Source organism: Salmo trutta, chromosome 21 (genome assembly GCF_901001165.1).
Source record: "Salmo trutta chromosome 21, fSalTru1.1, whole genome shotgun sequence".
In the NCBI taxonomy this organism is placed as follows: domain Eukaryota; kingdom Metazoa; phylum Chordata; class Actinopteri; order Salmoniformes; family Salmonidae; genus Salmo; species Salmo trutta.
In genome coordinates this window covers 52,117,516-52,130,190 of record NC_042977.1, presented here as the reverse complement: position 1 = coordinate 52,130,190, position 12,675 = coordinate 52,117,516, and the positions used below count along the sequence as shown (strand labels likewise).

Below are 12,675 nucleotides of genomic sequence, written 5' to 3'. Positions count from 1 at the left end.
TTGGAGGTATCTGATGTTAGTTATGTTATATGTTCTCTCTCCTCAGGATCCTAACTCGTCTGTTGGAGGTATCTGATGACCCTCAGGTTATTGCTGTAGCTGCTCATGATGTTGGAGAATACGTCAGACACTACCCTCGGGGGAAACGGTAAGGACACATAGACTATACACCAGTGTTATTATCGGATCGTAACCGTATCCTATTGTAGTGTTTACCAACTCCAGTCCTCCAGTAGCGCCGGACAAGCACACCCGATTCAACTAGCCAACTAATCATACAGCCCTCGATGAGTTGAGTCAGAGCTACAACAGAACTGTGCGCTGTTGGGGGCTCTACCCCTCTACCAACCAATAATAGCATGCTGTTGGGGGCTCTACCCCTCTACCAACCAATAATAGCATGCTGTTGGGGGCGCTACCCCTCTACCTACCAATAATAACATGCTGTTGGGGGCACTACCCCTCTACCTACCAATAATAACATGCTGTTGGGGCCACTACCCCTCTACCTACCAATAATAACATGCTGTTGGGGCCACTACCCCTCTACCTACCAATAATAACATGCTGTTGGGGGAACTACCCCTCTACCTACCAATAATAACATGCTGTTGGGGGAACTACCCTTCTACCTACCAATAATAACATGCTGTTGGGGGCTCTACCCCTCTACCTACCAATAATAACATGCTGTTGGGGGAACTACCCCTCTACCTACCAATAATAACATGCTGTTGGGGCCACTACCCCTCTACCTACCAATAATAACATGCTGTTGGGGCCACTACCCCACTACCTACCAATAATAACATGCTGTTGGGGGAACGACCCCTCTACCTACCAATAATAACATGCTGTTGGGGGCGCTACCCCTCTACCTACCAATAATAACATGCTGTTGGGGGCGCTACCCCTCTACCTACCAATAATAACATGATGTTGGGGGCACTACCCCTCTACCTACCAATAATAACATGCTGTTGGGGGCGCTACCCCTCTACCTACCAATAATAACATGCTGTTGGGGGCTCTACCCCTCCACCTACCAATAATAACATGCTGTTGGGGCCACTACCCCTCTACCTACCAATAATAACATGCTGTTGGGGGCTCTACCCCTCTGCCTACCAATAATAACATGCTGTTGGGGGCGCTACCACTCTACCTACCAATAATAACATGCTGTTGGGGCCACTACCCCTCTACCTACCAATAATAACATGCTGTTGGGGGCTCTACCCTTCTACCTACCAATAATAACATGCTGTTGGGGGCTCTACCCCTCTACCTACCAATAATAACATGCGGTTGGGGGAACTACCCCTCTACCTACCAATAATAACATGCTGTTTGCACTACCCCTCTACCTACCAATAATAACATGCTGTTGGGGGCACTACCTACCAATAATAACATGCTGTTGGGGGCACTACCCCTCTACCTACCAATAATAACATGCTGTTGGGGGCACTACCCCTCTACCTACCAATAATAACATGCTGTTGGGGGCTCTGCCCCTCTACCTACCAATAATAACATGCTGTTGGGGGCTCTACCCCTCTACCTACCAATAATAACATGCTGTTGGGGGAGCTACCCCTCTACCTACCAATAATAACATGCTGTTGGGGGCGCTACCCCTCTACCTACCAATAATAACATGCTGTTGGGGGCTCTACCCCTCTACCTACCAATAATAACATGCTATTGGGGGAGCTACCGCTCTACCAACCAATAATAACATGCTCTTGGGGCCACTACCCCTTTACCTACCAATAATAACATGCTGTTGGGGGAACTACCCCTCTACCTACCAATAATAACATGCTGTTGGGGGCGCTACCCCTCTACCTACCAATAATAACATGCTGTTGGGGGAACTACCCCTCTACCTACCAATAATAACATGCTGTTGGTGGCTCTACCCCTCTACCTACCAATAATAACATGCTGTTGGGGGAACTACCCCTCTACCTACCAATAATAACATGCTGTTGGGGGAACTACCCCTCTACCTACCAATAATAACATGCTGTTGGGGGCACTACCCCTCTACCTACCAATAATAACATGCTGTTGGGGGCGCTACCCCTCTACCTACCAATAATAACATGCTTTTGGGGGCGCTACCCCTCTACCTACCAATAATAACATGCTGTTGGGGGAGCTACCCCTCTACCTACCAATAATAACATGCTGTTGGGGGCTCTACCCCTCTACCTACCAATAATAACATGCTGTTGGGGCCACTACCCCTCTACCTACCAATAATAACATGCTGTTGGGGCCACTACCCCTCCACCTACCAATAATAACATGCTGTTGGGGGAACTACCCCTCTACCTACCAATAATAACATGCTGTTGGGGGAACTACCCCTCTACCTACCAATAATAACATGCTGTTGGGGGCACTACCCCTCTACCTACCAATAATAACATGCTGTTGGGGGCTCTACCCCTCTACCTACCAATAATAACATGCTGTTGGGGCCACTACCTACCAATAATAACATGCTATTGGGGGGCTCTACCCCTCTACCTACCAATAATAACATGCTGTTTGGGGCTCTACCCCTCTACCTACCAATAATAACATGCTGTTGGGGGCTCTACCCCTCTACCTACCAATAATAACATGCTGTTGGGGCCACTACCTACCAATAATAACATGCTATTGGGGGGCTCTACCCCTCTACCTACCAATAATAACATGCTGTTTGGGGCTCTACCACTCTACCTACCAATAATACATGCTGTTGGGGGCTCTACCCCTCTACCTACCAATAATAACATGCTGTTGGGGCCACTACCCCTCTACCTACCAATAATAACATGCTGTTGGGGGCTCTACCCCTCTACCTACCAATAATAACATGCTGTTGGGGGAACTACCCCTCTACCTACCAATAATAACATGCTGTTGGGGGCGCTGGAGGACTGGCCTCCTCCCTCCACTACCTCCCTGGCCTCCTCCCTCCACTACCTCCCTGGCCTCCTCCCTCCACTACCCCTCTACCTCCCTGGCCTCCTCCCTCCACTCTTCTCTACCTTCCTGGCCTCCTCCCTCCACTACCTCCCTGGCCTCCTCCCTCCACTACCTCCCTGGCCTCCTCCCTCCACTACCTCCCTGTCCTCCTCCCTCTCTACCTCCCTGGCCTCCTCCCTCCACTACCTCTCTACCTTCCTGGCCTCCTCCCTCCACTACCTCTCTACCTCCCTGGCCTCCTCCCTCCACTACCTCTCTACCTCCCTGGTCTCCTCCCTCCACTACCTCTCTACCTCCCTGGCCTCCACTACCTGTTGGGGGCGCTGGAGGACTGGCCTCCTCCCTCCACTACCTCCCTGTCCTCCTCCCTCCACTACCTCCCTGTCCTCCTCCCTCCACTACCTCCCTGGCCTCCTCCCTCCACTACCTTCCTGGCCTCCTCCCTCCACTACCTCCCTGGCCTCCTCCCTCCACTACCTCCCTGTCCTTCTACCTCCCTGTCCTCCTCCCTCTCTACCTCCCTGGCCTCCTCCCTCCACTACCTCTCTACCTCCCTGGCCTCCTCCCTCCACTACCTCTCTACCTCCCTGGCCTCCTCCCTCCACTACCTTCCTGGCCTCCTCCCTCCACTACCTCTCTACCTCCCTGTCCTCCTCCCTCTCTACCTCCCTGGCCTCCTCCCTCCACTACCTCTCTACCTCCCTGTCCTCCTCCCTCTCTACCTCCCTGGCCTCCTCCCTCCACTACCTCTCTACCTCCCTGGCCTCCTCCTTCCACTACCTCTCTACCTCCCTGGCCTCCTCCCTCCACTACCTCTCTACCTCCCTGGTCTCCTCCCTCCACTACCTCTCTACCTCCCTCCATCCTGCCCTATGTACAGTGCATTCAGAAAGTATTCACCCCCCTTGACTTTTTCAACAACAAACAATTACGTTACAGCCTTTTTTTTAAATTGATTAAATGTAATTTTTTCCTCTTCAATTTACACAATACCCCATAATGACAAAGGGTCAACAGGTTTAGAAATGTAGCTCTGGTGCATCCTGTTTCCATTGATCATCCTTGAGATGTTTCTACAACTTGATCGGAGTCCACCTGTGGTAAATTCAATTGATTAGACATGATTTGGAAAGGCACACACTGTCTATATAAGGGCCCACAGTTGACAGAGCATGTCAGAGCAAAAACCAAGCCATGAGTTGGAAGGAATTGTCCATTGAGCTCCGAGACAGGATTGTGTCGAGGCACAGATCTGGGGAAGGGTACCAAAAAATGTCAGCAGCATTAAAGGTCCCCGAGAACACAGTGGCCTTCAATATTCTTAAATGGAAGAAGTTTAGAACCACCAAGACTCTTCCTAGAGCTGTCCGCCCGGTCAAGCTGACCAATCGAGGGAGAAGCACTCCACCAATCAGGCCTCTATTGTAGAGTGGCCAGACGGAAACCACTCCTCAGCAAAAGGCACATGACAGCCCACTTGGAGTTTGCCAAAAGGCACCCAAAGGACTCAGACCATGAGAAACAAGATTCTCTGGTCTGAGGAAATCAAGATTGAACTCTTTGGCCTGAAATGCCAAGCATCCTTTCTGGAGGAAACCTGGCACCATCCCTAAAGTGAAGAATTGTGATCGCAGCATCATGCTGTGGGGATGTTTTTAAGCGGCAGGGACTGGGAGACTAGAGACTGTAATCGCTGCCAAAGGTGCTTCAACAAAGTACTGAGTAAAGGGTCTGAATACATATGTAAATGTGATATTTCAGTATTTTCTTTGTAATACATTTGAAAAGAATAAGGCTGTAACAAATTGTGGAAAAAGTCAAGGGGTCTGAATACGAGTGCACTGCAATTAGACCACTCTAACACAGCTCTTCATCTCCCTCCTACCGATTTTAATATGAATGGATAAGCTGTTTGCATCTGTTCTGTTCTTCAGCAGAAAGGTTCTCATTTCCTAAGGTATTAAATGGTTACCTCTGCCTATATTGTCTGTCTGTGGGTCTAACCAGTGTTTATCTCTGTGTCAGGGTGATAGAGCAGCTTGGAGGTAAACAGCTGGTGATGAACCACATGCACCATGAAGATCAGCTGGTCCGTTACAACGCCCTGCTGGCCGTGCAGAAACTCATGGTCCACAACTGGTACGTACTACTACTACTATACTACTGCTGCTACTGCTACTATTACTACTACTGCTGCTACTGCTACTATTACTACTACTACTACTACTACTACTACTACTACTACTACTACTACTACTACTACTACTACTACTACTACTACTACTACTACTGCTATACTACTGCTATACTACTGCTAGGTACTAGTTTAAACTCATGGTCCACAACTGGTACGTACTACTACTGTTGCTGCTGCTGCTGCTGCTACTACTACTACTGTTGCTGCTGCTGCTACTACTACTACTGTTGCTGCTGCTGCTACTACTACTACTGTTGCTACTACTACTACTACTACTACTGCTGCTGCTACTACTACTACTACTACTACTGCTGCTGCTACTACTACTGCTGCTACTACTACTACTGCTGCTGCTGCTACTACTACTGCTGCTGCTACTACTGCTACTACTAGTGCTACTACTACTACTGCTACTACTAGTGCTACTACTACTGTTGCTGCTACTACTAGTGCTACTACTACTGTTGCTACTACTACTAGTGCTACTACTACTAGTGCTGCTACTACTAGTGCTGCTACTACTAGTGCTGCTACTACTACTACTACTACTACTACTACATTTACATTTAAGTCATTTAGCAGACGCTCTTATCCAGAGCGACTTACAAATTGGTGCATTCACCTTATGATATCCAGTGCAACAACCACTTTACAATAGTGCATCTAAATATTTTAGGGGGGGGGGTTAGAAGGATTACTTTATCCTATCCCAGGTATTCCTTAAAGAGGTGGGGTTTCAGGTGTCTCCGGAAGGTGGTGATTGACTCCGCTGCTACTATTACTACTGCTACTATTACTACTGCTACTACTGCTAGTGCTACTACTACTACTGCTGCTACTACTGCTAGTGCTGCTACTACTACTGCTGCTACTACTGCTAGTGCTGCTACTACTACTGCTGCTACTACTGCTAGTGCTGCTACTACTGCTACTACTGCTACTGCTACTACTGCTGCTGCTACTACTAATACTACTAATGCTACTAATACTACTGCTACTACTACTGCTGCTGCTACTACTGCTAGTGCTACTACTACTGCTAGTACTACTGCTGCTGCTACTACTAATACTGCTGCTACTAATACTACTACTACTGCTACTGCTACTACTGCTACTAATACTATTACTGCTACTGCTGCTACTATAACTACTACTGCTACTACTAGTACTACTGCTGCTATTACTACTGCTGCTATTACTACTGCTGCTATTACTACTGCTACTATTACTACTGCTACTATTACTACTGCTACTACTACTACTGCTGCTACTATTACTACTGTTCCCGCTGCTGCTGCTGCTGCTACTACTGCTACTACTAATACTACTAATACTGCTGCTACTACTACTACTACTACTACTACTACTACTAGTAATACTAGTAATACTAGTAATACTAATACTACTACTGCTGCTGCTACTACTACTACTACTAATACTACTAATACTGCTGCTGCTACTACTACTACTACTACTAGTAATACTAGTAATACTAATACTTCTACTACTGCTGCTGCTACTACTAGTAATACTAGTAATACTAATACTACTACTGCTGCTGCTACTACTAGTACTTACTAGTATTTTACTAACCACTAACCCCCCCCCCCCACACACACACACATCAAGGCTTGTTGGTTGTGAACACAGTTTAGCAGTTGTTATAGTGAGTGTCGTGAAATGAGTATGTTACTAGCTCCTAAAAATACAGTGAAATGTCAAACAGGTACACATCTGTTTTTCCATGAGGTACTCTGTTATTAAATGCGTTCTCATGGGCTAATGGCAGTCAGGCCAAATTCGATGTTTCATCAAAAACAACATATACGTGTTTGTTAGAGTCTCACCTTTCAATCGAATATAACCCAAAATGTTCAGACACTACAGACAGAAGTTTGCAGATCGGCGGTACCAACTTCAGACGCGTCCCGTGACGCTTGTGGGGGTCTTATAGAAATACGGAGAACACCATCGTGTTTTTGAGAGCCTAATCGTTCCAGAGACAGTTCATATTAGTTTTGAGAACTGAGTACGGATAAACAACATTGTATTTAATCCACAATACTAACCTAAATGACAGAGTTAAAAGAAGAAAGCCTCTACAGAATAAAAATATTCCAAAACATGCATCCTGTTTGCAATAAGTAAAACTGAAAAAAAATGACTTTATGTCCTGAATACAAAGCATTATGTTTGGGGCAAATCCAACACAACACAAACAGTGAGTAGCAGAAGTGTAAAAACAAAGGGGGCCATTGCAAATAGTCCGGGTGGCCATTTGATTAATTGTTTAGCATTCTTATGGCTTGGGAGAGCCTTTTGGACCTAGACTTGGCGCTCTGGTACCACATCAAATTAAATTCTATTAGTTACATGCGCCGAATACAACAGGTGAACACTCCTTACAGTGAAATGCTTACTTACGAGCCCCTAACCAACAATGCAGTTGAAAGAAATACGGATAAGAGTAAGAAAAGTAACAAGTAATTAAAGAGAAGCAGTAAAATAACAATAGCGAGACTATATACGGGCGGGTACCGGTACAGAGTCAATGTGCGGGGGCATCGGTTAGTTGAGGTAATATGTACATGTAGGTAGAGTTATTAAAGTGACTATGCATAGATGATAACAGAGAGTAGCAGCGGCGTAAAAGGGGGGGGGGCAATGCAAATAGTCTGGGTAGCCATTTGATTAGGTGTTCAGGAGTCTTATGGCTTAGGGGTAGAAGCTGTTCAGAAGCCTCTTGGACCTAGACTTGGCCCTCCGGTACCGCTTGCCATGCAGTAGCAGAGAGGACAGTCTATGACTAGGGTGGCTTTGAAAATGAGTCTTTGAAAATGTTTAGGGCCTTCCTCTGATACCGCCTGGTATAGAGGTCCTGGATGGCAGGAAGCCTGGCCCCAGTTATGTACTGGGCCGTTCGCTCTACCCTCTGTAGTGCCTTGTGGTCGGAGGCCGAGAAGTTGCCATACCTGGCAGTGATGCAACCAGTCAGGATGCTCTTGATGGTGCAGCTGTAGAACCTTTTGAGGATCTGAGGACCCATGCCAAATTTTGTTTGTTTCCTGAGGGGGAATACAGTGGGGGGGGAAAGTATTTGATCCCCTGCTGATTTTGTACGTTTTCCCACTTACAAAGAAATGATCAGTCTATAAGTTTAATGGTAGGTTCATTTGAACAGTGAGAGACAGAATAACAACAAAAAAATCCAGAAAAACGCATGTCAAAAATGTTATAAAATGATTTGCATTTTAATGAGGGAAATAAGTATTTGACCCCTCTGCAAAACATGACTTTGTACTTGGTTGCAAAACCCTTGTTCGCAATCACAGAGGTCAGACGTTTCTTGTAGTTGGCCACCAGGTTTGCACACATCTCAGGAGGGATTTTGTCCCACTCCTCTTTGCAGATCTTCTCCAAGTCATTAAGGTTTCGAGGCTGATGTTTGGCAACTCGAACCTTCAGCTCCCTCCACAGATATTCTATGGGATTAAGGTCTGGAGACTGGCTAGGCCACTCCAGGACCTTAATGTGCTTCTTCTTGAGCCACTCCTTTGTTGCCTTGGCCGTGTGTTTTGGGTCATTGTCATGCTGGAATACCCATCCACGACCCATTTTCAATGCCCTGGCTGAGGGAAGGAGGTTCTCACCCAAGATTTGGCGGTACATGGCCCAGTCCATCGTCCCTTTGATGCGGTGAAGTTGTCCTGTCCCCTTAGCAGAAAAACACCCCCAAAGCATAATGTTTCCACCTCCATGTTTGACGGTGGAGATGGTGTTCTTGGGCTCATAGGCAGCATTCCTCCTCCTCCAAACACGGCGAGTTGAGTTGATGCCAAATAGCTCCATTTTGGTCTCATCTGACCACAACACTTTCACCAGTTGTCCTCTGAATCATTCAGATGTGTATTGGCAAACTTCAGACGGGCATGTATATGTATTCTTGAGCAGGGGGACCTTGCGGGCGCTGCAGGATTTCAGTCCTTCACTGCGTAGTGTGTTACCAATTGTTTTCCTGGTGACTATGGTCCCAGCTGCCTTGAGGTCATTGACAAGATCCTCCCGTGTAGTTCTGGGCTGATTCCTCACCATTCTCATGATCATTGCAACCCCAGGAGGTGAGATCTTGCATGGAGCCCCAGGCCGAGGGAGATTGACAGTTCTTTTGTGTTTCTTCCATTTGCGAATAATTGCACCAAATGTTGTCACCTTCTCACCAAGCTGCTTGGCGATGGTCTTGTAGCCCATTCCAGCCTTGTGTAGGTCTACAATCTTTTCCCTGACATCCTTGGAGAGCTCTTTGGTCTTGGCCATGGGGGAGAGTTTGGAATCTGATTAATTGATTGCTACTGTAGACAGGTGTCTTTTTTACAGGTAACAAGCTGCGGCTTGGAGCACTCCCTTTAAGAGTGTGCTCCTAATCTCAGCTCGTTACCTGTATAAAAGACATCTGGGAGCCAGAAATCTTTCTGATTGAGAGGGGTCAAATACTTATTTCCCTCATTAAAATGCAAATCAATTTATAACATTTTTGACATGCGTTTTTCTGGATATTTTTGTTGTTATTCTGTTTGTCACTGTTCAAATAAACCTACCATTAAAATTATAGACTGATCCTTTCTTTATCAGTGGGCAAACGTACAAAATCAGCAGGGGATCAAATACTTTTTCCCCCCCACAGTAGGTTTTGTCGTGCCCTCTTCACGACTGTCTTGGTGTGCTTGGACCATGTTAGTTTGTTGGTGATGTGGACACCAAGGAACTTGAAGCTCTCAACCTGATCCACTACAGCCCCGTCGATGAGAATGGGGGCGTGCTCGGTCCTCCTTTTCCTGTAGTCCACAATCATCTCCTTTGTCTTGCTCACATTGAGGGAGAGGTTGTTATCCTGGCACCACACGGCCAGGTCTCTGACCTCCTCCCTATAGGTTGTCTTGTCATTGTCGGTGATCAGGCCTACCACTGTTGTGCCATTGGCAAACTTAATGATGGTGTTGGAGTCGTGCCTAGCCATGCGTGAACAGGGAGTACAGGAGGGGCCTGAGCACTCACCCCTGAGGGACCCCTGTGTTGAGGATCATATTCACTCAGGGGGTTGAATACTTATCTAATCAAGATATATTTGTTTTGTTTTTAATATATATATAAATATATATATATTTTTTTTTTAACAAATGTCAGAATTTTTCTTCCACTTTGACAGAGTATTTTGTGTAGATCGTTGACAAAAAAATACAAATCCATTTAATTGTAACACAACCAAATGTGTAAAAAGTCTAGAGGTGTGAATACGGTCTGCACTGTAACTAAAAGGCATTGTACAGTAGTATAAATATTAGAATGAGCTATGTTGAGAATCCAGTATTTAAATACACAGTACAAACCCACAGTAGTTGGTTGATATGGTTCTGCTGCTGGTTTTATTAGGGTGTATTGGTTGATGTAAGGCTTCAGTGTGGTAGTGGGTTGATATGTCTCTGCTGCTGGTTTTATTAGGGTATATTGGTTGATGTGAGGCTTCAGTGTGGTAGTGGGTTGATATGTCTCTGCTGCTGGTTTTATTAGGGTGTATTGGTTGATGTAAGGCTTCAGTGTGGTAGTGGGTTGATATGTCTCTGCTGCTGGTTTTATTAGGGTGTATTGGTTGATGTGAGGCTTCAGTGTGTTTGGTAGTGGGTTGATATGTCGCTGCTGGTTTTATTAGGGTGTATTGGTTGATGTGAGGCTTCAGTGTGTTTGGTAGTGGGTTGATATGTCGCTGCTGGTTTTATTAGGGTGTATTGGTTGATGTGAGGCTTCAGTGTGTTTGGTAGTGGGTTGATATATCTCTGCTGCTGGTTTTATTAGGGTGTATTGGTTGATGTGAGGCTTCAGTGTGTTTGGTAGTGGGTTGATATGTCTCTGCTGCTGGTTTTATTAGGGTGTATTAGTTGATGTGAGGCTTCAGTGTGTTTGGTAGTGGGTTGATATGTCTCTGCTGCTGGTTTTATTAGGATGTATTGGTTGATGTGAGGCTTCAGTGTGGTAGTGGGTTGATATGTCTCTGCTGCTGGTTTTATTAGGATGTATTGGTTGATGTGAGGCTTCAGTGTGGTAGTGGGTTGATATGTCTCTGCTGCTGGTTTTATTAGGATGTATTGGTTGATGTGAGGCTTCAGTGTGGTAGTGGGTTGATATGTCTGCTGCTGGTTTTATTAGGGTGTATTGGTTGATATGAGGCTTCAGTGTGGTAGTGGTATGGTTCTGCTGCTGGTTTTATTAGGGTGTATTGGTTGATGTGAGGCTTCAGTGTGGTAGTGGTATGTCTCTGCTGCTGGTTTTATGAGGGTGTATTGGTTGATATGAGGCTTCAGTGTGGTAGTGGGTTGCTATGGTTCTGCTGCTGAAACAGAGATGCTCGTAGTAGAGAATTATGAATGTCTTTAGGAATGTTTCAGAACTCAAAGTATAGACATCCTCTGTGTCAGAGTTAGGTCTTCAGGTTTAATATTCTCTTCCTTTGTCTGTTAGTGGTCGGAAGTCTGAAGGAGAAGCCTCAGCGTCTCTAGGCTGCTGCTTTGTCTGATTGACTGAATGGCTATTGACTCACTCTGTACAGACTTCTGTCTGTCTCATAGGAAACGTGGTCTTCTACACAATACTGCGGGGGAGGAGAGGGAGGGGAGAGCAAGGCGGTGGAGGAGAGGGAAGAGGGGGGAGGCGAAGAGGAAAGTGGGGGAGGAGGAGAGGGTAGACAGGAGAGGGGGAGGAGAGAGAAGATGGGGAGGAGACAGGGGAGGGGAGAGCGAGGAGGAGGAGGAGGAGGAGGAGGAGAGGGGGGAGAGGAGGATGATGGAGGGAATGCTATGAAAAGAAGAGGGCAGGAATAGGAGGCTGCCACTTCATTCATCCATTCCATTCACTGATTGTACACCTGGTTTCCCAGGTCTAAATTAGTTTCTGATTTCAACAGAAATAACAAAAACCAGCAGTCAGTTGTTCATCCTTGGTCTGTCTGTACAGTGCATTCGGAAAGGATTCAGACCCCTTCACTTTTTCCACATTTTGTTACGTTACAGCCTTATTCTAAAATGGATTAAATGAAATGCTTTCCTCATCAATCTACGCACAATGCCTCATAATGACGAAGCGAAAACAGGTTTTTAGAAATGTTTGCAAATGTATTGAAAATAAAAAACAGATGCCTTATTTACATAAGTATTCAGACAATTTGCTATGAGACTCGAAATTGAGCTCAGGTGCATCCTGTTTCCATTGATCATCCTTGAGATGTTTCTACAACTTGATTGGAGTCCACCTGTGGTAAATTCAATTGATTGGACATGATTTGGAAAGGCACACACCTGTCTATATAAGGGCCCACAGTTGACAGAGCATGTCAGAGAAAAAACCAAGCCATGAGGTCGAAGGAATTGTCCATTGAGCTCCGAGACAGGATTGTGTCGAGGCACAGATCTGGGGAAGGGTACCAAAAAATGTCAGCAGCATTG

At 46.0% G+C, this 12,675-nt stretch overlaps 1 protein-coding gene across 3 annotated transcripts in view; it reads left to right on the top strand.

The window, feature by feature from the left end:
• LOC115157691 (V-type proton ATPase subunit H) overlaps positions 1-12,675 on the top strand; it is a 114,996-nt gene that overhangs the window by 92,922 nt on the left and 9,399 nt on the right. For all 3 annotated transcript variants that reach the window (XM_029706140.1, XM_029706138.1, XM_029706139.1), the window contains 2 exons: positions 47-148; positions 5,014-5,127. In XM_029706140.1, the coding sequence (XP_029562000.1) occupies positions 47-148; positions 5,014-5,127 (216 nt within the window). The remainder of the gene's footprint in view (positions 1-46; positions 149-5,013; positions 5,128-12,675) is intronic.